This window comes from Vigna angularis, chromosome 3 (assembly GCF_016808095.1).
Source record: "Vigna angularis cultivar LongXiaoDou No.4 chromosome 3, ASM1680809v1, whole genome shotgun sequence".
In the NCBI taxonomy this organism is placed as follows: domain Eukaryota; kingdom Viridiplantae; phylum Streptophyta; class Magnoliopsida; order Fabales; family Fabaceae; genus Vigna; species Vigna angularis.
In genome coordinates this window covers 7,310,087-7,337,765 of record NC_068972.1, presented here as the reverse complement: position 1 = coordinate 7,337,765, position 27,679 = coordinate 7,310,087, and the positions used below count along the sequence as shown (strand labels likewise).

The 27,679-nt window shown below is 29.1% G+C and overlaps 3 protein-coding genes across 3 annotated transcripts; 1 reads left to right on the top strand and 2 right to left on the bottom strand.

Moving 5' to 3' along the window:
* The first annotated feature begins 3,881 nt into the window (after positions 1-3,881).
* Positions 3,882-9,279, top strand: LOC108325623 (transcription factor VIP1). The gene is made up of 4 exons (XM_017558715.2): positions 3,882-4,507; positions 6,449-6,581; positions 8,488-8,572; positions 8,767-9,279. Exons 1-4 carry the CDS (start codon positions 3,999-4,001, stop codon positions 8,976-8,978), a joined length of 939 nt encoding a protein of 312 aa, XP_017414204.2. The 5' UTR covers positions 3,882-3,998; the 3' UTR covers positions 8,979-9,279.
* A 5,636-nt stretch (positions 9,280-14,915) lies between these two features.
* Positions 14,916-16,811, bottom strand: LOC108325692 (serine decarboxylase 1-like). The gene is made up of 5 exons (XM_052875019.1): positions 16,554-16,811; positions 16,167-16,398; positions 15,894-16,087; positions 15,676-15,812; positions 14,916-15,565 (listed from the first exon to the last, which is right to left on the bottom strand). The coding sequence occupies exons 1-5, from the start codon at positions 16,759-16,761 to the stop codon at positions 14,990-14,992; spliced, it is 1,347 nt and encodes a 448-aa protein (XP_052730979.1). The 5' UTR covers positions 16,762-16,811; the 3' UTR covers positions 14,916-14,989.
* An 8,021-nt stretch (positions 16,812-24,832) lies between these two features.
* On the bottom strand, positions 24,833-27,452 carry LOC108324740 (serine decarboxylase 1-like). The gene is made up of 5 exons (XM_017557671.2): positions 27,173-27,452; positions 26,814-27,045; positions 26,534-26,727; positions 26,305-26,441; positions 24,833-25,418 (listed from the first exon to the last, which is right to left on the bottom strand). The coding sequence occupies exons 1-5, from the start codon at positions 27,312-27,314 to the stop codon at positions 24,846-24,848; spliced, it is 1,278 nt and encodes a 425-aa protein (XP_017413160.1). The 5' UTR covers positions 27,315-27,452; the 3' UTR covers positions 24,833-24,845.
* Positions 27,453-27,679: the final 227 nt, after the last annotated feature.

The window sequence follows — 27,679 nt, the reverse complement described above, 5'->3', positions numbered from 1 at the left end:
TTCAAATATTTTACCTTAACTAAAAATCATATTTTTCTTACCACTAGATAAATTAGCTAGAACCAACAGTCTAATCCATATCTTTTAACCTCTAATTTCTGTAAAATGAGATCAATTTCAAAATAAAACAAAAGATAAAATTATAACCATTTAATGATAATTAATCGTAGTACTTTACAATAATAATAAGTGGATACGGTCAATGTCAATGTTCCCATTTTTTAATTGATTATTACTCAAATATTAAAACAAGTGCGTGTAATTAAGTTTTCAATTGATAATTTATCAAAGTAGATGCTAAAAAATTAGGAATCTTCGGTATGTTTTTTGGATTTTAAGGATACAACTCATCATGTAAAAATCTAGAAAATTAAAAGAAATTTCTCATAACAATAATAATACCAGTCATTAATGTTAGTTAACTATCATGGTTTGATATTGGATTTTTATTCCTTAAAATTTTAAACTTTTTTACTTTTTAAGTTCCGAAAAATAATTTGAAACAAAAGAAAAAGAAAAAAAAAACAGAGTGAGAAAAGTGAGAGGAAATGATGAGCAATATATGTTTAATTAAATTCAAAGAATGGGAGGTGCACAACGAAATTATTGGAGGTGCAGGGTGAAATAGTCCGTTATAAAAGCTTCTCAGCTTAATGAGCCCAAGAGGGAGGTCAGTTTGGTTTCGGTAGGCTAACTACTCACAAAGGTCCCACAAATATTGTTTGGGTGTTGCTCCCTCCATCACTACACCTTTCTCCCTCTACCTCTCCAATTTTTTTTAATTCTAATTATATTCTCAGATTAAAATTTTTTACTTTTACTATTTTAATTTATTTCAAACCTAGTTCTCCTACTTTACTTCCTGCATCCAATATTTCCATCTCTCATTTCTGTTTAATAATTTGTCTTCCGTTTTACTCTACAATCACATTCGTCTTCTCCGTTTTACTTCTCCTCCGTTTCTTTCTTCTTCATTTTTCTTACATTATTAAAATACATTAAAAATATATTCAAAAATAATAAATCAAAAACATTTAAATTAAATTATTAAAATATTTCCAAAATAAAGAATAAACTAATAAAACAAACCCTAAAATAAAAAAACGTCACCTTTAAATGGAGGTGACATCCTTCAACGGATAAGGAAAAACGGATGTCAACATCCGTTTAAGGAAAAACGGATGTCGACATTCGTTTTACCTTAAACGGATGTTGACATCCGTTGAAGGATGTCACCTCCAAGGTTACGTTTTTTATTTTAGGGTTTTATTTAAAGGTTTATTCGAATACGCACCTGGAGGAAGCAACACACGTATTGCACCACTCCACACACAGCACCACGAGATGGAGACTACTTGATAATTCTTTTCACCACCACCAACCTTTGCAACTTGTAGTATCTCACAGCGATAGTGGAGAAGACAAAGATGTCGTGGCGCACTCGCGATGATGGAAGGACATGGTCTGAAGGTTCTCGCGACGGTGTCCATGGTAGCGCGAGGTAAGATTGGAAGAACTTTGTTTGTGTCGCGGTGGTCATAGAGGTTGGCGATTTGGGTGGTGCGACTGGGTTGTCTGCTTTGCGCGGATTGGGGTTCACGGCGTTAGTGGCAGCGACTTTCGCTCCGACGAGGATGATGATGGTGGAGGCGCGCGATGATGATTTTGCGAATTTGTTTTCTCTGTTTAGGTTTCTGTGATTTTGTGCTTTGATTGACAAAGAAGATGATGGGGTGTGTCGCGATTCTGATGGTGGTGGCTATGGAAGCTCACGACTCTGCAGCGGCACTAACGGTGTAGATGAACAGCGGTGGTGGGCCACGACGAGATGAGCAAGGTGGTCGTGCTTCAACTTGTTTCAAACCGATGTTCTTCCCCACCAACACTTCCATCTACTTCAACAACAACGATTTTGTGGATGAATGATGAGGCCTATGACTCAAATTTCCCCAATTTCATTTCGACATAACAATTGCAAAGAGAATGTATAATACCAATTTCCAACTTTGCCCTTTCTTTAACTGAATTTCCATTCTGTTTAGTTAATTTTTTTAATTCAAAATTTAAAATAATAGAATTGAGTCACGTTTTTAATGACACATATGTAAAAACAACACTGTCAACATGTCAGGTGATACAATCTTTAACGCCGTTTGATCAATTTGACGGAAAGTCTCTATTTAATTCAATTTTACAAAAATAAGGATCCAATTGAGACGCAAAAACAGAAAGGGTCCTATTTAAAATTCTGGATATAAATAGGGACTTATGGAGACATTAAACCTAATTAATTTAACTCCTTTAAATATATCATAAAGATATTATATATCTATATATATATATATATATATATATATATTAAAGTATTTGTAAAAATTATTCCTTAATTTTTTTACTGATGAATTATTTTTTATTTAAATAAATTATATTAATATATTGTTTTTTAATTTTTAATATTTTTAATTAAACTCAATTACATAAATATAAAAAATGATTTTAAATTTAAATTTTGTAAAAGATTTAGAAAATAATAATTATTTAAAAATAGTGAGATTATTTCTTCCAATAGTTTTTTAAATATATTCTAGAACCTTTTTAATTTCTTCCAATAGTTTTTTTATCTTGTCTTATTGAAAAATTGAGATTATAAAATTGACTCATTTGACAAATTCTTCAATTAAACCAATCAATTGACATAAACATACGAGGAGATAGGTATTAAAACATGTCTAATGAAAAAAATTATATTTTAGAGTATTATTTTTGATTGACTAGTGATTTTTTTTAATTATTTTAGATATATTTTGTTATTACAACTTTTTTTTTATAACTATATTAATATTATGTATTTGTATATTGAGATAATATATTTTGTTTATCTTATTTCATTAATAAGAGGTTAAAATTGAGATGTTATAACATCTTTTATCTTTAATTACGATTTAATTTTCTAATACAATTAAAATTAGTGTTGACTACTTTTTTATTTATTTCAATTTCATTATACTATTTTAAATATTCTTAATTTAATATAACCTGTTTAAGTTGAATTAATACAATACTTCCTATCAAATTAATATCTCCGTTAGAAATTAATGATGCTATACTGTAATAAAATTGATCGTACGTTGCTATCAGTTTAACAAAAGAAGTTGTTTTCAAAAAATGAAATGAAATTAAAAGTATTGAAAAATAAATGGAAGTGAATTAAATATATATGATTTAATGGTTTTGTGTTTTTTTTTTCTTTTTATGATGAACAATGTTGTTAAAACAGGTCATTTGATCCAATTTGGTTTACTCCATCACGAATTGACTACTTAGTGAGTCAATGAAACTTAATTCATTTATTTACAAGCTGAAAAAATTTGAACTCGGTTCAGTCTACCATGTTTTTGTTGGTTAAATGTGTTGATTCACTAGTTTACTTATTTACAAGTTTTTTTCTAAATCTAAAAAAAAAATTGTAATTCAAATTTAAATAATTTTACTCTAAAATGATGTTAAACTCTAAAGATAATTCAAAATATAAAAATTAACATACAACTAAAATATAATCCAAAAACAAATTTAAAAAGTAAATAAATAAGTTTATAACATTGATGATTTTTGTATCATTTATATATTTACAAAATTAAAGTCTTTAATAGAAAAATTTATAATATTTTACTTTTTTTCAAACATCGTTTTCTTTATTTTTATTTACACTACAATAAAAATATTATTAATTAATAGTATTAAAAATATAAAATAATAAATAATTAAATTAAATTAAATGATTTTAAAATCCCACCCCAGTGTTTCACAGACACTTGATCGAATAAGAGAGTCGAGTTATTATATATACAGCGAGGGACGTGCGCCAGAGTCACACCCAACACCTCCTTCCCCCAACATCCGTTTATCAGTTTAACTTCAGTTTCCTGTCACCACTTAACGTTTCAACAAAACTCCAAATCACAAATTCCAAAGAGAAAACGTTTTTCTCATTTTGTGTGATGGAAAACAACGATATCGGAGCTCCGTCAGATGCCTCGCTCTTTGACCAGATTGTGGCGACGGAGCAACCATACATCCCCATACACTCCGACCCCTCCTATCCTCTCCTCGACACCTTCGTCGACCTTCTCAACGTCGATACCAAACATTTTGATTTCGAAATGTTCAACTCTCCACTGCCTCCTCCTCCTCCGCCAACCGCTCCTCTAGTGTCCGTTCACTCCGAAACCTCGGAGAAACCCAACGAGCAGAGTTCGAAGCCTGCACCAGTAGGGTCCACAGACGGACTCGACAGTGGAAAGTCCGTGGTCTCGGATGATCTCTGCATGGCAGGCGGTGCTAAGAATTCCGGAGAGAACAAGCAGAAGCCGCGTCGGCAGAACGTTCCCCTGGACGCGTCACTGACAGCTTTGATGCAGGCCGGGCCAGCGATTTCATTGGCGAGGAGGCCCATGGGGCCGGAGGAACTTGCTGAACTTGCTATGGTTGATCCTAAGAAGGCTAAGAGGTCTTCATTCTTTTTTCATTTAATTTATTCTTTAATTAAATCATTTTTAAAACTTTGAAAATTTATTTTATTTTTTAGTTATATCTACAAATTATACATGTAGAGTTATGGTTGAATTAGGAAAGATAAAAAATGTCGTTTTCACCGGTAGTAAATAGGGTATTTAAATTATCCAGTGAGATAAATATAATATAATATTTATGATATTCTTTCTGCGAATATTTTCTACCTATTAATAATTATTAGTGAATTTTTTTAATATTTTTTAAAATTTAAATGAATAAAATTATTAATAAAATAATATTAATCATAGAATAATAATTTAAAATTTAATTTTGTATAATTCTATTATCATTTAAAAATATGAAATTAAAGTTATTTTTTAAAAGATTTATTTTTTAAAATTTATAATTTTGGTGTAATATATTTAAATTTTTTAAAGTAAAGTCAAATTCATTTGTATTAATATTTTATTGAATAACTTGATTTAAATTGTATTAAAAAAATATTTTTATCTAAATTTATTAGTTAAAAAATTATTTTAAATTTTTTATTTCAATTTTTTTTAAAAATAAAATATAAAAATATAAATAACTATAGATATAAAAAGAATTGGGGATATTTTTTTCATGAATACCCAATAAATAATTAAACAAACGAGATTTTTATTTTTCAAACAAGACGGTAATATACAATACAATACTCTGAGCTGACTATATTTTAAATTATTTTCGTAAAATACAATCACCAAATAAGTATATATCTAGTTTAGAAATAAAATCCAATATTTGAGAATAGTTTAATAAATATATTTAATTCAAAAATAAATTATAATTTTTAGATTTTTTTATTGCGTTGTCAATCACTTATGTTATTTTTTTACTTAAAGAAAACATAATTAATCTTAAAATTACTTTTTTAAACAACTTTTGTAGATACTCAATTTTAAGAACTTTTCATTAAAAAAATTGCATGAAACTTTAATCCTTTTGTAGTTAAAGTTATCAAATAGCAGTTTTGATATGATCTAAAGTATAAAAAATTATTAGAATAACATAGGTAAACTTTAAATAATTATCCATATGAGTAAGTTGTCTTTAGAAGTAAAGTGCCAAAAATAAATAAATCTCATTTCAAATATACGACTTTGTTTTTAAATTATCTGTTTTACAATTTAACAACAATAAGAAGTTATATTTGCATGAACCTTTTTTAATTTTTTTATAACCGATGTCGTGCCTGTACATACAAATTTCATCTTTCCAATGGTAGTTGTGCTTTTATGTATAATTTCATTATTTTTTTTTAAATGTGTTTATATCTAATTTTTATTTTTTAGTTTTATCCACCAACTATGTAGAAATCTCAGCGGGTAGAATAGAAATGTCCAAGAAACAATAAATATTGTTAGGATAGACTCTAACCATGACCTTAATAACATATTAGAAAGGGGGTTTAAGACCTAATTCAATCTTACAAAACCGGTTTCTAAAGTGAGATTTGCACCTCATATATATATTATAAATTGGCCTTATCTTTAGTCGACGTAAGACTTTCAACAAATTGAGAGTTCTCTTCATAGACGACTTCATTCACCAAAGATATTTGGAGCATTTTGTGACTTTGTTTGTGGGTAGTATACTTGAAATTTGCCATTCTGAATACAAAACTGCATATTGTTATATATATATATATATATATATATATATATATATATATATATATATTTTTTTTTTCTTCATTTAAAAGTCGATAGAATGAATTAGTTATAGCCTTCACCAACTTAATTGTATAATCTTATTAAAATGTTGGTCCAGGGGTTGTTAGTTCAATTCTTTTCATATGATTTTATTGATTAGAACACACATGAGAAACAAGTTTCGGGGTTGTGGGATTCATATTCTCACACTGATATACGTTTTAATTTTTTGTGTTTTGTAGGATTCTTGCTAATAGGGAATCTGCTGCTAAATCAAAGGAAAGGAAAAAGCGTTATTTGATAGAGTTGCAAAAGAATGTGGAATTGCTTGAAATTCAAATAACTAACCTGTTTAATAATATTTGCTTGCTTCAGGTATGTGTTTTCCTTTCAATTTATTATGGTTCTATACATAACAAAAATATTACACATGTTAGATCTTTTTCCCTTCATATATTAATTATAAACGATTTGAAACTAAATATATATAGATTTTTTTAAAACTAAATATGGATGTTGTCTTTCTCAAACAGCTATGCCTTATTATGAATAAAAAAGGTAGTAATAATTAGATTAAATTACAATATTTGGCAGCAACGGGGATCCTAGGGCTGGGTAAGGAGTTCAAACTCAATTGAAATTTCTAATGTCTTCCTGTGTGGTTTTACACACACCTGGTCTCTAAAATTGTGTCAATTCCGTACTTTATGAACTTTGAGAAAATTTGATTATATACAAGAGACTTTCAGAAAATTATATTAACTTTTCATATAGATCTCGCCCTACCAATCAAACCTATATATAAAAAACCCTTTAAAATCCTTCCACATTAGTTACAATAAGCAAAATAATACTATACTGAATTATCTTCTACATCGAAACTTTATAATTCAGTTCACTATATATACGAATAGTTATCCCTCTCACAAATTTTAGCACTTGTATAAAAGAACTAAATCGTGATAACCTTTGTTTTCCACCAAAATAATTTTCAAAATTCTATTTGCACATATGTCTCATGATGTCCCTCCTCCTTTCTATTCCATTCCGTGCTTTAAAAATATGTATATCATACATACGAGGATTAGAATAGAAGGATAAGCCAATTATAGAGCCAAGAAAAACCATGACAGAAGTTGTTTCAGATTAAGAAAAAGTTCAAAAAAAAAAATACATTGATGATTCGATGTCTTATTACCAAAACTCGAAGAGCTGCAAGCAAAACTGAAACAGTTTAAATATTAATGCATAAAGTTAGGTGTTCAGCTTGTTCCTCCTTTTATCGCCAATTAGTTCTTTCACAACTTTCACCACCTATGAGAGCTTCTTTTACCAAAACTATGTATGATATCTTATTGTTGAAACTGTTTTCACTACCTAATTTGTTGTTTAACCCATATAACACAAACCCCTAACAAGTTTTAGTGCTCTTAATACTTAATCTTTCTCTTTACTACATATATTAGAAAGACTTGTCTGACCATTGTATACCAACCTTAATGTTCATTTTTAACAACTATGACTAAATGTTCTAGAATGTGATTATGTAAAAAAATACTACTTGCGGTATATCTATAAAGTAATCCTACCTCTAAGGTTTTATTTGTTAAAAAAAAAAAACAATTCAAGAAATATAATCAAATTCACTATACCATCTACCTATGACTTGATTTGTTATACTCGCATATTACGGTGACATGATTTCCTAAATGGTTAATCATAATACCTTGGTAATTAGGTTTACGTCCATGACATTATGATAGTTGAGAGAGTGACTTGTGTGTTTACGGCTAAATTAATGACATATGTTTATTTTGTAATTATTGAAGTAGTAAAACTCTCTTGGTTTCTTTTAAAGAGTTGCATTACAATTTTGTTTTTATTTCACTGTTAAATTGATTCTATTACTTTTTTTATCCAGTCTTTAATCATACACACACATATATACATTTATTGCATATAGAAATAAGAAATTTTATAAATATTTTATTAAAATGAACTTTTTATTATGTTTCTTCCTTTTTACAAAATAATATTAAATCACACTTAAAAAATAAAGTTTGTAATACTTAAAATATGATATTATGACTGGAACCATTAAATAATGCTGTGCAATTTTGAAGATGTAATTTCTGTCCCGATGTATACTTTTTTCATTCATGTTATATACTTGCTTTTATTATCATTACCTTGGGTCAATTGATGAGGAGCTTAATAACTTTCCTCTAATAGAATAAAAATTTTGTTGATTTCGTATGTTTAATTACGTACACATATGCAGATGGGGAATAGAGGAAGGGCTCTTCATGTAAAGGAGGTCAGAGTAAAATTAGACATCATGCGAGAAGAAGACCGAATTAAAGATGGTATGCATAGTTTCATAGTTGTTTACTCCTATAGCACTAACAATATCATCATATATCTGCATTTCTACATTTATAGATTATTACTTTTATTAAACTAAAAAAGAAAATTGTATAAGAAAGAGGACAAATTGTAAGCCGCAATTAGATTGTGATTTTTTACGATACTTTGATAATGAGAGTCTTGTAATTTGCAGCTCTGAGTGTTGTGTTGAATGGAGAAATTCAGGGCCTGAAGGATGAAAATAGAAATCTAGATGTTTTATTGAGTTGTCGTTTTCAAGGGAACATTTTCTCTCCATTCTCTTCCAAGTTACCTCTGCAACAGTTTCATAACCCTCCATCTCAGCAGCATCTGAACCCTCAGCAACCACAACTCTCCAGGGGGCATTATGGCCCTAATATATAACTTCTCCAACTTCAATCAGAAAAACTAGTTCATTAGCACAATCGCTAATACCATCTATGTTTGCAATGCTCCAGAGTTGCCAAGGATATCATTGTCCTGCTCTTTATTGTTATGTTTTACAGTGTCAGACTATGGAACCTGAGTCTTGTTCACTTTCTTTATGTTATTTTCAACATTCTGGTGGAAACAATTTAACTTGATGAATGGTTGTTTTGTGATTTCAAACATTCATATTTTTCTGAGCCCTATGTTCGTGGATGTGTCACCTTGTATGAGCGAAATCTAACTATGCTTATAATCTTATGTGTTTCTTTTTTATGATCAACACAACATTAAATAAAATCCCTAGTAGCATTTTACTTCATATCTGCCACCGGACAGATGTTTGGTTACAATTTAGTATAACACCTTCTATCTATAACTGTCAAATTAGCTCATTTGATAGGCCCGACCCTGACCCATGTGGTTTGGAATAAAAAAGCCCACACGACCGAAAAAATTCCTTATTAAAAAAAGCTCATAGGACCAAATATCCACAAAATCTTATGGGCTAAAATCAGCCCAAGAGTCTTCCTTTTTAGCATGAGAAAATTATAATAATAAATCACAAATCTAGAAATAAAATATTTATAATCTCAACACCACTCCTTAGTAAACGTTGTTTTGGCCTTGTTTTGACCCTTATGATTCTTGTTCTCTTCATCAAGTCTCTCAATTTCCATCACATCCTTTGCAAGTCACAAAATGAACTTCCATCCTTTGCTCCCTTTTGACTTTGTCCCTATGCATTTGTTAGCTCTAGCAATTAGTGCTTAGTTGGATTATATTTATTTTTCTGGAAGTGAAAGCTTAGATGGATAATTAGGCCATGCGAATGATGTCCTGGCCTTTTTGTTCATATGTAGTTTAATAATGGAACATGAGAAGACAAAGGCAATGTCAAAACTAATTGAAGAAGATGCAGGTTCCTTTTCCCAACGTGCTGAGATGTATTACAAGAAGAGACCACATCATGGTTGAAGACTTCTATAAAACACATTGATCATTAGCTGAGCGGTATGATCAAATCGCTGTAATTCGTCAATAAAAGACTGGAGGATCATTTGCTCCACTTAAGCATCATCAACCAGAGAAGTTGATGAGTTTTGCGAATGACAATTATGATAGCTATTCTGAGAGTTGTGATGTGAGGTGTCTGGGTAATTGGAAATTGATGATCCTGAACAATAAGAGGATGAGAATTCTAAATTCGATAACTGTGTAGAACTGGAGGAAGTTCAATTTGTGGCTGGAAATGATGTGATGGAAATTAAGAGACTTGGTGAAGAGAACAAGAATCATAAGGGTCAAAACAAGCGGAAACAACGTTTACAAAGTAATGGTGTTGAGATTATAAATATTTTATTTATAGATTTATGATTTATTATTATAATTTTCTCATCCTAAAAAGAAATATTCATGGACTGAGGTAACCTATAGGACTTTGTGAATATTTGGTCCTATAGGCCTTTTTATTAAGAAATATTTTTTGCGTGTTTGGCTCCAAACCACATGAGTTAGGGCCAGGCCTATCAAATGTAGAGGTGTCAATTTGACCCATGACCCCGGGACTAACCTTAACCCACTCTTGAAAAAGTCCCCTCTTAAGAAACCCCTCAAATGGGGGCCAAAAAAAAGCCCCAACCCCCAAAGCCCCATATCAAGGGGGTTAGGGTCAGGGTTAAGGTGGGTTTAGCCCACTAAAATTTTTTTGGAAACTAAACTTCAACATTCTTAATAGTAACTATTAAAAGTACTAAATTTTATATTCATGTAATTGATTTCTTATTTCAAATTATTAAATAAAACTAATTAATTATAGTATAATAGAATATTTAATATTCAAAATAACCACTTTTTTAAATAATTAAAAACAATTGCAAACCACACACTTAATTTTATACAACTAAATAGTATTACAAATTTATTTTACTGAAATATTATAAAAATGCTTTATTTTGTTGTCAATTTTAATAAAATTATGTCTTATGTTGCAGACACCAATTATTAGAAAATTATATATAATTAGTAATATCAAAATAACCCCAAAGAGAGATAATAACATATTAATTTGATTTAATATTTGCACTGCTTTTACATTTCTTAAAAAGAATTACTGTTTTGTTTCCTCGACTTCTAAAATATCACTCAATCTGCTTTTAATTATTTAAAATTAAAAATAATTCAAAAATTTATTATCTAAATTTTTTTGATCAGAAATAGTATTAACATTTTATGTGTAAATTAAACTTATGTTTTATTTTGTTTTTTTCTCTCTGATAATCTTTTCTCAAAATCACCATAAGATATATTATAAAAAGAAAGTTAATTTCTTAAAAATTTATAAAAAAATGAAAATTTTAAATAGACCTAAAGTACTAAAGAATGACAAATGTTATAGTGTTTCAATTCTTTAACTAACACATTAAATAATTTATTTTTAACTTTCAATTAGAACACATAACATAAATGTATGTTTATGTTTATATTTATATTTATGTTTATGACATTTAAAATGTAAACATTTTGAGTGAGTAGTACGACGAGATTGAATTCTATGGGCGAATACAACTTCAGTTTGCACAAGGTTTATGAGTTTTTTTCTTTTTATTTATTATTTTTGTTATGAACATGATTTGTTGAGTATAAAATGAAAAAGAAAATCATTTATATTTAATTTATTTTTCAATAACTTTCTAAGAAAATAAAGAAGCCTATTTTTTTAAAATTAAGAGCTTCAATTAGAGAAAATCTTCTCTTAAATTTCAATTAGGATAATTTTAGATAAAAAGTTAATTTCTTACTTATAACTTAAAAAAAAAGTGAAATTAAATATTTAAATTTCAAATTTATAAAATGATCCTTTAATTATATACTTAGAGAATCTAACTCAATAAATATTGTCATTTTGCTTTTGCTTCTTGACTTTAGAACTCTCCTCTTATAAAAATTTCAATTTATTTTCTATTATAACTATTTTTGTAACAAATTAGGAGTTAATTATATTTTTTCTTGTATTCAAAATGAATATTTTTTCTAAAAAAAAGGCCCATGGGTTGGTCCTGGTCCACAGGACTTTTGAAGATATTTTGGCTCCGTGGGCTTTTTCTATGAGAGGCTTTTTGGTCATGTGGAATTTTTTGGTCCCAACCCACGTGGGTTAAGGCCAAACCATGTAAGAAGGGCCAAATTGACAGGTCTAATCAAATGTACTAATTTGACAGCTATATAATTCTCTGTTTCAAACCATCCCCCTGTAGGCTAATGAGATATACATTCCTTCTTTAATCCTATGTGAATAAATTCAACCTTTCATCAAACTTTCAAATCCCTGTTCTGCTTATAGTTATTCTCTCTCATAACTTCCTCCTATGTTAGTTTTCAAGATATTATGACATAACTTTTTACTTTTATAAGAACAAAATGTTATTTGTATTTCTACTTTTCTAGCAATTTCATTGTTCTCACTCTTCCATTGATGGTTGTGACCTTATCTATAACAAAAAAATATTAAATAGTAATTAAAATAACTATTAATTGAGTTAAATATTATTTTATAAATTAAAAATTATTAATATTTAAAATAGATTTTATTATAAATAAAATATTACTATTGATTTATAAATTAATGTATAAATTAGTTTCTAACATTATTTATCAAAATTTTAATTATTTACTATTATCGATTTTAAATTAATCTTTAATTTTAAATTAAAGATTAATTTAAATATTAAAGTCTTGATAGCTACTATTAGATATATTTCAATTTTAATTCCCAAACTAATTTAAATGTTGAAATTAATGGTGGCGGGTTTGTCTTTACGAAGAAGTAAAGCCTTTTAGATAATAACACAATCAATCTCACCAGAAACTCTAGTGTGGCAACTGTCAAACGTTGCATCTTATCTATTCTTTCCGATTTTTAATATTGAGTATTGCGAGTCTTGTTAGACATATAAAATCCCATTTGAAAAGTATACAATGAAGATGAATAAAATGTTATATTTAAAATATTCAATATTTTTATTATTGTTTTCTTTATTAATGAATATAACTGTATAAATATATTTAATGTATTTAAATATATACTTTTTTGGTTTAGTGTTTCGATAGGTCTTTCAAAATCTCAAATTGATCATCTTCTTTAACGGCGTCTAAATTGGGTCCTTATTTTATTAAAATTGCAATAAAATTGCAATAATCGTTAAATTGAGTCCAACAGCGTTAACGTATGGTTGACATGACATGCTGAGCTTCGTTTCTAAATGAGATGGAATTCAATATATTTTGACATGTCTTTTTTATTTATTTTTTTTACAAAAAAAATTAGCAACCATCGTAGCGTTGTCGTCATCTCCTCCGCGCTGCCACAACCATTGCGACCATTGCTTCCTCTGCGAAATCCTCACCATTTGTGACCATCGTGAATCAAATCACACACACACACACAGAAATCACGAAGCAGAGAAACCCTCACGGACATCTTCATTACGCCACTTCTTATTCTGCAGATTGGGGAAGATTTTTTAGAATCAGGGTTTCGCCCCTTCATTCACGGTGGCCAACGATGGATGCGAAGGGTCTCTCGTTTTGCGATTTGAAGGCGCGAAGATGGCTCTCTGGTGGCTCTGTGGTTTTTTATTTGCAGGGTTTCCATGGAGGCTTCAATGGTGTTTGGGTGGCAGCATGGTTATTATTGCGGCATGGTGGCCATGGAGGCTTGTGGCTGATAGCGAGGTCGATGGTGGCGTTTCGCGAACTAGGGTTTATCGTGATTGGGATTTAGGATAAGCTCTTTTTGATTTTGTGGTTTGCAAGTTTGGGCTTGGCGAAGGTGATGGAGGTGTGTCGTGACGACGCGTTGAAGAAGCAAAGATGGTCTTTTGCGATGGAGGTTGAAGCTTCGTGCATCAATGCAGTTCGCGATTTCTGGGTTCTTCTGCAGGTTTCTGATGCGGTTGATGATGATGGTGAAACGATGAGGGTTGTGTGGGTTGTGCGTGACGCTCGCGAGGTTGATGGTGGTACTAAAGCGCTTCAACATCGTGGCGAAAAATGTAGCGGCTTGCGACGGATTAGGGTTAGGCGACAGTTGCAAGGTGGCTTGATGCTTTCAAATGGAGACACCACCGTTGATGTGGTGAAGCGCGAGTGTGGTGGCCTCTCGCAGAAGAGATAGTGGTCACGACGGCTTAGGGTCTGGCGGAGGCGGTGTGGCATGGTGATTTTGGACTATCTCTGAGGTGGCGTGATTTATGGCTATCTCGGAGTGGTCTGATGTTCCCTGCAATTAGGGCTTGCAATTTGGGTTCTAGCTTGAAATCTCTATGGAAAAATCCCTCCAATGGAGATGAACGATTTTAGTTATTGATGGTGGAGAAGATGAGTGTTGCGGTCCGACGATGTTATTTATGGTGGAGGTGACGAAGGATCCCCATGGCGATTTGCGACAGCTTTGCTACTGGTGGTCCGACGATGGATGGTAGGGAAAGGCTAGGGTTTCTAGGGGTAGAAGATGATGATGTGTCAATTTTGTAAATGTTGCCATGTAAAAAGTTCTATGTAAGAGAAACTCAACCTTAATAATGAAAATGAGTAGTGAAATAATGTGTCATAATTAACTCAAATAATTATTTTAAATTATAAGTTAAATTTTAAATTTTTATCATCAAATAATTTTATTATTATGATAAAAAATTACCAGTACTGTTTAGATAGATATTGTGAATAATATGTCATATAAACAAAAAATTATGGAAAACTGGGGTCCTTTAGAAAAAAAAGTAATACATGGAATTTATTTCTCTATCATGAAAGCACACTCTTAAAGAGTTCTTAAACTATTAGATAATATATCTTAAAGTATTAACGACATGTATATTTGTAGATTATAAGATGAATCTCAAATAACATGGTTTAAAGGATACGAATCCTTTTCATATATATGCATTAAATAATGGATAGATTTTGGATTATGATATTGAATGGTGTAATGTACAAGCACAATTTGCAGCACCAATATCATTTGCAACGCAGATAGGTTGAAATCGTCCTTCTTCAAACGAAATGGATCGCTGTTGAAGAAATTCATCAACAAAAGAGTCTAACATTTGAACGGTGATGTGTTGCATCACCACCACATGTGCAATATTACCATTGCACGCCAAATTCCACCTACGGGAAAACTTATAATCCAAAGGTCTCTCAAAGACAACGATATTGCTAAATTTGTTCAACATTGCACCGATTCCAGCATCAAGTAATCGATTTTTTAAGTATTGTGCATTCATTATGCACTTTTGCACTTCATTTTGGAGTCCTACTAAACCTCTTGTTTTTAAAGCGTACCAAAGAAAAATTGGAGCATGGCCGCTACGGCTACCTGTGATGGTGGCATCCCTTGAAGCAATAACTTCAACATCTTTGGATAATCCGTTGATGTATTCTAAACGAGTTAATACTATACCACAAGGAATTGGACATCCCAAAAACTTGTGACCTGAAATAGTCACACTTCCAATAGGTTTCTTGAAGCTAATCCTTGATGCCTGGAAAATCACTGACACGTTATTTTAAACCATTAAAAAAAACTCATTTAATATTTGACCAAAAGTCTACTCTAACAGGTAAAAGTCAATGTTAAATAGTTTGAACTCACTTGTTTGAGAAAAGGAAACATCATTCCAAATAGAGCTCCATCACAGTGAATATAGTAGCGATCAGGAGTGAAGCCACAGTCCTCCAGAGTTTGTATTACAAGATCAAGGTCATCAATACCTCCTTTCATTGTCGTTCCTGAAAGAGAATAATCCCTTTTAATAAGTTCTGCATGCGTCTACAGAAAATGTGTTAGCTTAGTAAAAGAGAAGAAAAAACCTATGTTTAAGTTGATGATGGCTGGCTTGTCCTTGTGTGCAAGAGCTTGAACCTTCAGATCAGCACAATCAATCTCACCAGAGATTAATGTTCTAACCTTCACACACTTCATTCGATACATTTTTGCTATTTTGAAGATTGAATAGTGTGAATCTTCTGAGGTGTATAATATCCCATCAGGAAGTTGTTCTCTCCTACACAACAAGATATAAATAAATGTTTGTGTTTGATATATATTTTTGAAATATCAGAAGTGTTGGACATTATACTGACCCTACTAAAATCCCGTGAAGATTTCCTTCTGTTCCTCCACTTGTCACATATCCCCAGTACTCACTCGTCTCTATCTCCCAGATACTTGCAAACCAATTAAGCACTGAAACTTCAAAACTTGTTGAATTTAGGGAGAAACTGCTTCCCAGGAATGGATCACCAGCATTGTTAAGGTGAAAATCGAGTAACGGGTGTAATGGGTCATAGTTGAAATCTTGATTGGTAGGATAGCCTGTAATTACAATTGAATATGATTTTCTTAATCAATATATAACACATACTCTCTCTGAACAGAAAATATTGTTATGAAAATTAATGAAACTCTGTATCCAAATGAAAATGAACCACGCAAGTAAACAAAAGAAAATGAAAACATGAAAAGCCTACCCAAGTTGCGTAAGCTGTAGTGTTTTAGACTCTGGAGGTAGTGGGAAATAATGGAAGTCAAATTGGGTTGTGAGTCGCCACTGCATTCAGTGATGGCAAGCTTCTCCTCAATATCTGTTTGAAGCTTCTGTCTTTTTGCGGAGGACTTGCCAGTGCTCACAACTCTTGGCAACAGCTCTGTGGCCTGAAGTTCTGGAATGAGAGTCATTATAGGAATTGCGAGACAGATCACTTATTGATATGTTTAGGAGAGGGAAATAAGAATCTGTATTCATATGTTTTGCAGTGGTTAGTTAACTTTTATATATATCAATAATATCCCTTTGAATTTTCCTTTCTAGTCCACACATTCTTTTATGAATAGAAACATAGAAAAAGACAAATTATCCTCATTTGACGCGGTCAAATAATAATATCTTTATTATAATTATATTATTTTTTTAGTTTAAAATCATAATATATATTATTATATTATTAAAAGTAGTGTGATGTGTTAAACTTTTTTTTCGATTTTATCCAAATTAATTATTTCATTAATTTTAGTTTTTATTTTTCAATTTAACTTTTTTTTTATTTGAATATGCCTGTATACATAAATGTATACTAACTTTTAGTTACTTGTCGGATCGTGTTAGTGGAGGAAGATATTGAAATAGATTTAAAATTATAAGATTATAAATTTATAAAATTAGATAGTTACATAATTTAAAAATTATAAAACTATAAAATTAGAAAATTAGATAGTTACGCAATTAAAAACATTACGGAATCAAAGTTTTGAAACATTAAAATTATATTTTATATTTTATATTTTATAATTTTAATTTACTAGTAGTCTAATTTTTGTTAAGATTATAAAATTATAAACATATAAAGTCATAAAAGCATAAGTTTAAAAAATTATGAAATTTTAAAATAGGAATTATAAAATTATAAAGTTTTAAAATTAAAAATTATATAGTTATAAAATCATAAAATTACAATATAAACCTATAAAACCATATAGTTATAAAACCACAAAATTATAAAATTATTAAACTAAAACATTATAAAATTTAATCATTTTCGAGGTGTAAATTTATACAAAAACGTTTTAAATAGTTTCTTCAATTTTCTTTTAACTTAATTAGGTTTTTATTTTTGTCAAAAAATTTATCAGGTCTTTATTTTTGTCAAAAAAATTTTTTTAACTAAATTAGATTTTTATCTTGTAAAATTGATTCAATTGCATTTAAGTAGTACATTGACTTTGCAAATATGAATATGTGGCACATGGAGAAAGTTAGTGACATGGGTTTTGTCATTTTTAAATTTTATAAATTTAGAATTTTATTAAATCCCTAATTTGCCAGAATCTCTAATTAAAGGGTGTTTGAGTTTTTCGAAGTTGTTTACAAAATCACTTTTTCACTCTATGCCAAAAGTCATTTCCTAGAACTCTATCATTGTCGCGACCAAAACGATGACCTCAATGACGCTTTTCACTATTTCACTGTGGCGCCGGAGAAGAATGCATCGTACAACGTCGTGATTTCAAGACTAGCGAGGTTCGAACGCATAAGGACACACTGAGGCTCTTCAAAGAGATGTCGCATCCGAATGAATGTCGTATACTGTCATGGTCGATACGTACGCTAGGATGGAGGGTGAGACTGAGTGTGCGAGGGCCTCGGAGGAATGCCATATCGTGGACTGTGATGATCAATGGATTGTTGAAGAATGAATTGTATGAAGAAACACAGGAAGTGTTTGAGAGAATGCTACAAAAGAATGATGTGCTCAAGAACCGCTATGATTACTAGTTTTCTTAACAAGGGAAGATGAAAGAAGTTATAACTTTGTTTGAGGAGATTCGATGGGGAGAACCTAACCCAAAATTGTTTTCCATTCTTTGTAGTTTTCATAAACACCCTTTAATTAGGGATTTTAAAAAATGAGTAATTCAATGAAATTCCAAATATTTTTTCATTTAAAAATTTCAAAACTCATATCTCTAACAATATCAATCTACCACATGTTTAGATTTATAAAGGATTGCATTCTTAAAGCTATTCATTCAAATTAATTATGCAATTGATTCAATTTTATATGAATAATAACTTAATTGAGTGAAAAAATAAATTAAAGACCTATTTAAGACGTTATTTTATAAATAAAAACCTCGAATTTAGCTCATTTGAGAATTTATTACATTATAAAATTACAAAATTATAAAGTTTCAAAAGTTGATTTATAAAACTAGATAGTTACAGAATTATAAAATCATACAATTAAAATTTTAAAATATTAAAACTATATTTTGTTGTTTTAATTTTCTTGTAGACTAATTTTCGTTAAGTAGAATAATTTTTTCACAAATTTTTTCATCATTGTGATTTTTTTAACAAAAATATTATATGATAATATTTAAGTAAGGTGACAATAAAATAATTAACATAGCATATAATTATCATTAAAATCTAAGAACAAATACATACTTGAAAAGTCTTAAAATTTTAATGACTACTACAACAAAAATCTAATAAAATTTAATTCAAAGTTTTTAAATTTAAGAAATAATAAAAATATAATTAAGTTAAAACAATAATATTATATAATAAAGCATAGACCCCATAGTGATAAGTGTAAGGTAATTGGAAATCATAGATGCAATAATAATATAATAAGTAAAGTAATCAAAAGAAGAGAAGGAATAAAGCACTCTACACCCTTCTTTAGCTCCCTTTCACCAACTATCTCCCTTCTTCCCTTCTACTCAAATTTCACCTTTAATACTAGTTTTTCTTTTCTTTTTTTTACAAATTAATCGCAACAATTAAAAATTACGAAGTTATGGAAATTTTTCAAATGATTAAATTTCAAAATAATGTATGTTGAAGAAACTTTAAAGAAATACTTCATATATTAATATTAATTTAGTAGTGTTTGTAATCGATCTTAATTAAGAAAAATAATTCTATCAGTTTGATTTATTTTATATAGAATTCAATTTTGTTTGAATACTTTGCATTAGTTGAGATAATTTAATCTATTAAGTTATAGAATTTTACTTTTAGAAAAGTTATTTTAAGGTAAAGATTCAAATTTTGAAAATCAATTAATTTATAATAATTCAAATTCATATTGTTCTAAGTTATTTAAATGAATTTATTTCAAATTCAAAATCATATTTTTGAATTTTAAATCCAATTTTGAATTGAATTTTTTTAGTTTTAAAAAAATCAAATTTCAATCTATTTAATTAAATTAGATTTGAATTGGACTTACATGGAATATTTTTTAGATTTTGAAAATCTAAATTCAAGAAATATCTAAGTTGAGTTAAGAGAATTGAAGACTAATAAATTGATACGAGTCCACTACAATTAAAGGTTAATCAAATCACTTTTTTATTAAAAGTCAGCTCAAATCGATTCTAATGGAAGATTAATTTGTAAAACATAGTTAATCGATTTTGTAAAATTCTCTTTTTACAATAAAAATGAAACTCTCTAAGATTTATTATTTTTGTCATCCAACAATAATTATAATTTATAAGGTGTGTTCATGTCAAAATTCTTTGACTTATAATTGATTTATTGTTTTCCTTTCAAATATGTAAAACGTGTGTATTTTAAAATATGTAAAACGTGTATTTTGGATGCATCTTTTTGTGTGTCAAAATTATTTGATTTAGAATTGTTTCATGAAACGTGTATTTTAAAATTTTAAAGGAATGTTGTACTTATTTATTTCTAAAATTATACTCAAAGTTTATTTTGCTGAGCTAGTTAGCTTTCCCTAACTAACAACTAAATCTAATTTTCTTAAATACAATTAACTCTTTAGAAAGCTGTATTTTTAAATAACATGTTTACTCGTTTTTATACAATAATGGAGTTGATTTCTAATAAACTAATATCTAAATCAAAACTTAAATTTATCTTTTATTAGTTATATCTAGTGTTGTCAAAACGGGTCACTCGGTCCAGTCTGCCCCGACCCATCACGGTTGACCACTTAGTGAGTCAATCTAATCTGCCTCATTTATTAGCGAATCGAAAAAATTCGAATTCGACTTGACCCACTACGGGTTGATAGGTTAAATGAGTTAACTTACTTAATTACAAGCTTCTTTAATTAAATAAAATTACAATTTTTTTGTAATTCAAATTTAAATAATTTCATTCTAAAACGATGTTAAACTTCAAAGACAATTCAAAATAAAAAATTGAACATACAACTCAAATGTAATCCAAAAACAAACCTAATAAGCGAATAAATAAGTTTATATTATTGAAAAGTGAATAAATAAGTTTATAATATTGAAAAATTTTGTGTCACTTATCCATTTATAAGATTAAAGTCTTGAATGGAAAAATTTATGATATTTTGCTCTCTTCAAGCATTTTTTTTATACCCATTTACAATACAATAAAAAAATGTTAATTAATAATATTGAAACATAACATAATAAATAATTAAATTAAACTAGTTGGGTTGTTAAGTACACCAGGTTCACCATGGGTGAACTGGGTTCTAAGTGAACCGGGTTGAAAATTGACCCGTATAAAAAAAATTCATTTTTTTCAAATCCAACCCAACTCAAACTCATGGTGGATCGGGTTGACCCAAGGATTTTAATTCATTTTGACAACACTAGTTATATCAGCTACTTATTAAAATTATATTTCTAATTAAATTAATGATTAATTTTACAATTTATAGACTAATAATTTGTTTTTAAAGCATTTTTCATGTAATGAGATATTTTAAATTATAGTAATGCAAATACTATAATAATAAATATTTGGTTAGAATTTTAACATTGACACTTAACTAAATTGGTAGCATAATTGTATCGCTTGACGAAACATTTATAACAATTACGTATATAATATTGACAGTATATCTACTTCAGATAACGATGTGGGCAGCTTTATATGCCAGAAAAAATATACGCATTCTACAAAAGTAAATTGAGTAAAACGTGTAACATCTAAAAAGAATTTTTTCTTAAAATTAATAGTTTAGTGGGAGATCTTCTTGAATTTCTTATTTTTAATTTTAGGAGATTAAAATAGCAAACAAAATCTTACAAATAAATTTTGGTTTCACATAGGTTTTTTTCTCCTAATCTATCTTCTGCTATTCTCATTTGAGAACGTAACTCATTAAAATTTTCAAAATTAGGATAGATGGATAGGTAATTTACAAAAATGAAATAATTTGATTTTTTTTTACATATTTATATAAGATGTCATCATCATATGACTTATAAATGAAAATTGTCATAAATCACAAGGACTTCTTCACAAAATTGTGAAAATGTGAAATCGTTAATATCTTATGATGATTTCTTTATAATTGTTTTGAACTAAAGTCATTAGAATTCATAACAACTTTCAATTTGTATTAAAATCTTTAGATTTCATGATGACTTACCATTTATAATTTATGACTACTTCAATTATATTATATTTTTTTTGAACTTTTTTATGCATAACAAAATGTGGAATAATTTTTAAATTTAGGTGGTGTAAACAAAGTGAAAATGTGGATTAAAAATAATAATACTAATGATTAAAATGATAATAATACTAATAATTAAAATGATAATAATACTAATGATTAAAATGAATATGTTTATTTTTCTGACACCATCTAAAATTAAAAATTATTTTACACTTGATAATGTATAAAAAAAATTAAAAAAGCCCAAAAAAAATGTAATATAACTGAAGTCGTGATGAGTTATGAGAATTTTAATTTAATAGAAATTGAAAATAGTCATAAGTCCTAACAACTTAAGTTCAACGCAAAAAAAAATAGCCATGACTCATGACTTCACATTTTCATGATTTTATAAAGAAGTCAAGACAAAATCTATAAAATCAAAAGTTCAACTATTTCATTTTCTAAAACGGGTTAAACTATCCTAATTTTGAAAATTTGCATTTGAAAATTTGCAAAAAAGTATAGTAGCTTAAACACTTGGCAAGAAAATGATGAATTAATTTTAAGTAAATGAAGAAGAAATCATGTAAAATATTTTTTTAATTATTTGAATTAAATTTGATAATTGTGAGACGAAATACCTTATTTTAATGGAGTTATGATGTTATGTAATTTTACATCAATCTTTCATTTTAGTGTTAAATATGTTTTTAGTCCGTGGCCTATAATGTTATTTTGGGTTTCATTCCTCTTTCGAAAGGTTAGTTCATTTTCGTCCTCTTAGTTAAGAAACTTGTATTTTTAGTCCTTAAAAAACAACGACCGTTAGATTTTCTATAATGTGACTAACGGTGATGCCAACTTCCCTGATGAATGTATGTCAGTTTTCTCTTTTTTCTGAAATTAGATTAAGTATATGCCACATATATTTTGTTTTCTGAAATCAGATTATGGGTTTCTGTTCCTTGAAAATAATTAGGGTTCTTAAGTTATCTTCAATTAATTGAAGGAAAATTACTTTTAATTGAAGCAAGCAAGGCGGTCGTTGCGGTGATCAACTGTGACTCTTCCTCCTCCGTCATCGACAACGGTGACAACATCGTCTCCTCGTCGTTCCGCCCTCTCATACCTTTTGATCTAAACCCGTCGTCGTTCGATGTTGTCGTTGCCTTTGACGATCTTCGCTGCAACGCGCTCTGCCTCTAAACTGTGATTGTTTTAAATTTTTGATTTTTTTCACCCTTGGTTTTTTTGTTATTATTGCGCGGAACAAATTATAATGATGATCAAATGTAAGATTGTGGCAATATGATCTTAGTTCTGTGAGAGGGAGATTTCGTGATTGGGTGTATTTTCTCTTTTTAAAATTTTATTTAGGAAGAAATATTGAATGAGAAAAAAAAAAGTAATTATGAATTATGACATCTTTTGTTGTTGAAAGATTAATGCCAGTGCGTATGCATTGTTTCCATAAGCTCTTCCTCTCAACCGTGTGTATTGTAGTACTACTTTAGAGATTCAGTGTTGCTCTAACTTAGATTTAGTTCCTTCTAGTTTCCTTTGTTTCGGTAGATTTCAACAACAAAAGATATCATGTCACATATTTAATTTGATTTTAGAAAAAGAGAGAAACATGACACACATTCATCAGGAAGCTAGCATGTGGCTCACCAGTAGCCACGTCACAGAAAATCTAACGTAATTATTTTTTAAGAACTAAAAATACGAGTTTTTTAACTAAGAGGACAAAAATAAACAAACCTTTCGAGAAGGAACAAAATTCAAAATAGCATTATATATTTAACCCTTCTTTTTAAACATTTTAAAAGGAACTTTTTGTGTGTTAGTTATATAAATTATATAAAAAGATTTTAACATGATAAATTGTAAAAAAGAAAAGAACATAGTTATAGAAATAATTAATCTGTCACGATATTAAGTTACGTTCATCTTATTATAACGGAATGAATAGACCAATAACTTATCATGTCACAAAAACTAAATTCAAACGAGTAATCGTTCCCTTTAAAATTACTAATCTAGAATTATAAATGGTAAGGATTCGAATATGAACAGAGACTATCAACTCAAAAAAAGTTATTTCATTACTTGTTCATTAGTTGAATATTTATTTAAAATATATTTACAGATATTTTAATACTTTTATATATTCTGAATATCTATAAATATTTAAAAAATTATATATTTTTATAAAATTTTTAAATAAACACACAAAAACAAATATATAATATAATATAAATTAAATTTTAATTTTAATTAAACTTAACTTAATAAAATATAAATTAATTTATTTATTTTAATTTTTTGTAAGTAATAAATATCCTGATAAAAATATTATCATATTCACCTCCTTCTATTTATAAACATTTATAAACAGATATTAAAATACATCTTACTAACAAATAATAAATATTTATAAATATACAAATTTTATCTACAAACTTGTCAATAGGAATGTTATTCTAACCCTAAACTTGGTTTACCACGTCTCTATAAGATTCTAACGAATTATATTTAAAAAATGACAGAGTGTATACTTATAATTAATGGTATCATCAGCTTTTTTACCTTAATTTCACGCATTGATTAAACAAATAAAATGGCAAATTAAGAAATCAGTTAAAACTCAAAATATTTATTCTTCGAAATCTCCCATCCATTCTCAAACCACACAAAAACTCCACTGACAAATGACACTTGACATAAAAGTTTTTAAACGATCTAAAAGTCAACTCAGAACAAATCTAACGATATATATATATATATATATATATATATATATATATATATATATATATATATATAGCATGACATGTTGAAATGAGAGATTCCTAATCACGAGACTGAATTGTGTATTGAACAAGCACAATGTCTAGAACCGACGTCACTTGAAATGCATAGAGGTAGAAATCGTCCATCTTGAAACCAAGTGGACCGTTTTTGAAGAAATTCATCAACAAAGGAATCCAACATTTCAGTGGTAACATGTTGCATCACTACTACGTGTGCAATGTTTCCCTCGCATGCCAAACTCCATTTACGAGCAAAGTCTTCGTCTGGTGGTCTTTCAAAGACAACGATGTTGCTAAACTTGTTTAACATTGCACCAACTCCAGCCTTTCGTAATCGATGTTGTAGATGGGATGCATTGGCTATGCATTTATGCACTTCGCTTTCAAGTCCCATAAAACCTTTTCTTTTTATGGCATACCAAAGAAAAATCGGTGCATGCCCAGAACGACTACCTGTGATTGTAACATCTCTTGAACCAATATATTCTACATCAGTTAATACGTTTATGTATTCTTTACGAGTTATTACAGCACCACAAGGGATTGGACATCCCAGAAACTTATGCCCTGAAATAGCTATACTTCCTATGGGTTTCTTGAAACTGATCTTTGGTGCCTGTACAATTATCCCAACAATACTCTTAAACAAAAACATAATTAACAATGTCAAATGGGACAACCATATTTCAGCAAGATATTAATAATAAGTGAGAAAATCGTGTCAATAATTCATGTGTGAGTTTAGATATGACATTTTCTATAATTAAGATTGATTTTAGCTACATCTATACGTAAATTCATTCAAATTTAAAATTGGAAATAATATCAATCTGTGAATTGGTAATCTCTCTCTTTTGTAACGTGAATGACATTTTATAAAATATAAGATTTTATGGTTAGATTTATACGTTTTTGACTAAAAATTAACAATTTCCTAAATTCAATACTCTTTGCTCGTGTGAACGGAGAAGTGAATGAAAAAGGGATAAAAATAACATGGTTTATTTGAAACAGTTATCTACTCAATTATCAACATAGTATTTATTTTAATTATCAACATTTTTTCTCCTCTATTTTATTTTAATATAGTGATTTATTTGTACTAGAAATAAATAAGAATGAAAAATAAATTTGCTTACATGAATATTAACTGAACTTGTTTTGTTTTAATAGAAAACTCTCAGGTTAATTAAGTAGAATACAATAATACTTTGTTTTTTTAATTGAATTAAAGATACATTTTTATAGTAGATAAATACGACAATTTTCATTTAATAGTTTTGCAAATTGTGGCTAAATCACGTACTAATATGGTATAAGAATTTATTTTAAAAATAACTATTAATCTTAGGAGTGTGTTGAAATCCATATATCAACTCGATATTATACTATTAGTAAACTTATCCTTATCTTTCAAACTGATGGTAAGAATGAATTCGATTTAAACTCAATTTTTTAATATCCAGCCTAGCCCAGCGATGATGTATGTGTAAAGCACTTACTTGTTTGATAAAAGGCAACATGGCTCCGAACAAAGCTCCATCACAATGAATATAGAACCTGTCGCGAGCGAAACCACATTCCTTAAGTGTTTGTATTACAAGATCAAGGTCATCAACTCCTCCTTTCATAGTTGTCCCTACAAGAAGAAAAACCTTTCAAATTTTACACAAAAAGTGTGTGCATATTATTAGTCTGTTATATGTGCAGTTGTCAAAGGTAAGAGGAGACCGATGTTGAGATTGATGATGGCTGGCTTGTCCCTGTGAGCAAGAAGCAATGTCTTCAGTTCATCACAATCAATCTCTCCAGAGACCAAACTGCTAACCTTCATGCATTGCATTCGATACATTCTTGCAGTTTTGAAGATTGAATAATGGGAATCTTGTGAGGCATATAACATCCCATCTGGCAATTGTTCTCTCCTATACGTAAAACATGTAAGTCGATGTTTCTGCTTGGAACATATTTTTGAAGCATCAAAAGTGTCTACAAGTTTAACGAAACTAACCCTACTAAAATCCCATGAAGATTCCCTTCGGTTCCTCCTGTTGTGACGTATCCCCAATACTTGCTCTTCTCTATCTCACATAGATTTGCAAACCAATCAAGCACGCAAACTTCAAATGATGTTGAATTCATGGTGTAGCTGCTCCCTCGAAATGGATCACCAGCATTGTTCAAATGAAAATGAAGCAATGGTGCTAATGTGTCACAGTTGAGGTTTTGATTAGTGGGGTAGCCTGAAGTGCATTGAGATAAAACAAGAAAAGTATCATAATATCAACAATTATTTTCTCATTATCTTGACACGAATTATAAAGCAATATTTGTTGAATCATGTAAAACAAGTTATGACATGAAAGGTACCCAAGAATCGTAAGTTGGTCTGATTTAGACTCTGGGCATAGTGAGAAATAACTGAATCCAAATTAGGTTGTGTCTCGCCATTGAACTCGGTGAGGGCAAGCTTGTCTTCAATACCTATCTGCAACTTCTTCTCTAGAGACATTGTCAGCTTAGCTCTGTTGACAACAACTATGCAGCACAAACTGTTACTTCTTCTCTAGAGACATTGTCAGCTTAGCTCTGTTGACAACAACTATGCAGCACAAACTGTTGGAATACTGTGTCCGAGAATCACACAGAAAGTGCATATGCAAAAGGCATAAACTGTAAATGTGCATTTATATATAAAAACCAAGTATAAAAACCAAGTATATGTAGGACAGTTCTAAAATGGATCAAATATAAAAACCAAGTGTACAGTAAGATATCTATTGGATAAAATATCTTAGATATTTTAAGGGGTTAAAATATTTATGAGTAACTAACCAGATTTTTAGATAAGGTTATTTTTATTGGTCTATAAATACA

Excerpts from the sequence above, each read along its gene's own strand:
- LOC108324740 (XM_017557671.2), bottom strand. The coding sequence starts at position 27,314 with ATGTCTCTAGAGAAGAAGTTGCAGATAGGTATTGAAGACAAGCTTGCC. Across the intron at positions 27,046-27,172 it reads GACCAACTTACGATTCTTGG|GCTACCCCACTAATCAAAAC; the intron begins GTACCTTTCATG and ends AATGCACTTCAG. Across the intron at positions 26,728-26,813 it reads CTTCATGGGATTTTAGTAGG|GAGAGAACAATTGCCAGATG; the intron begins GTTAGTTTCGTT and ends TTTTACGTATAG.
- LOC108325692 (XM_052875019.1), bottom strand. The coding sequence starts at position 16,761 with ATGACTCTCATTCCAGAACTTCAGGCCACAGAGCTGTTGCCAAGAGTT. Across the intron at positions 16,088-16,166 it reads CTTCACGGGATTTTAGTAGG|GAGAGAACAACTTCCTGATG; the intron begins GTCAGTATAATG and ends CTTGTTGTGTAG. Across the intron at positions 15,566-15,675 it reads TGTTTCCTTTTCTCAAACAA|GCATCAAGGATTAGCTTCAA; the intron begins GTGAGTTCAAAC and ends GTGATTTTCCAG.
- LOC108325623 (XM_017558715.2), top strand. The coding sequence starts at position 3,999 with ATGGAAAACAACGATATCGGAGCTCCGTCAGATGCCTCGCTCTTTGAC. Across the intron at positions 6,582-8,487 it reads ATAATATTTGCTTGCTTCAG|ATGGGGAATAGAGGAAGGGC; the intron begins GTATGTGTTTTC and ends ACACATATGCAG. Across the intron at positions 8,573-8,766 it reads AGAAGACCGAATTAAAGATG|CTCTGAGTGTTGTGTTGAAT; the intron begins GTATGCATAGTT and ends TGTAATTTGCAG.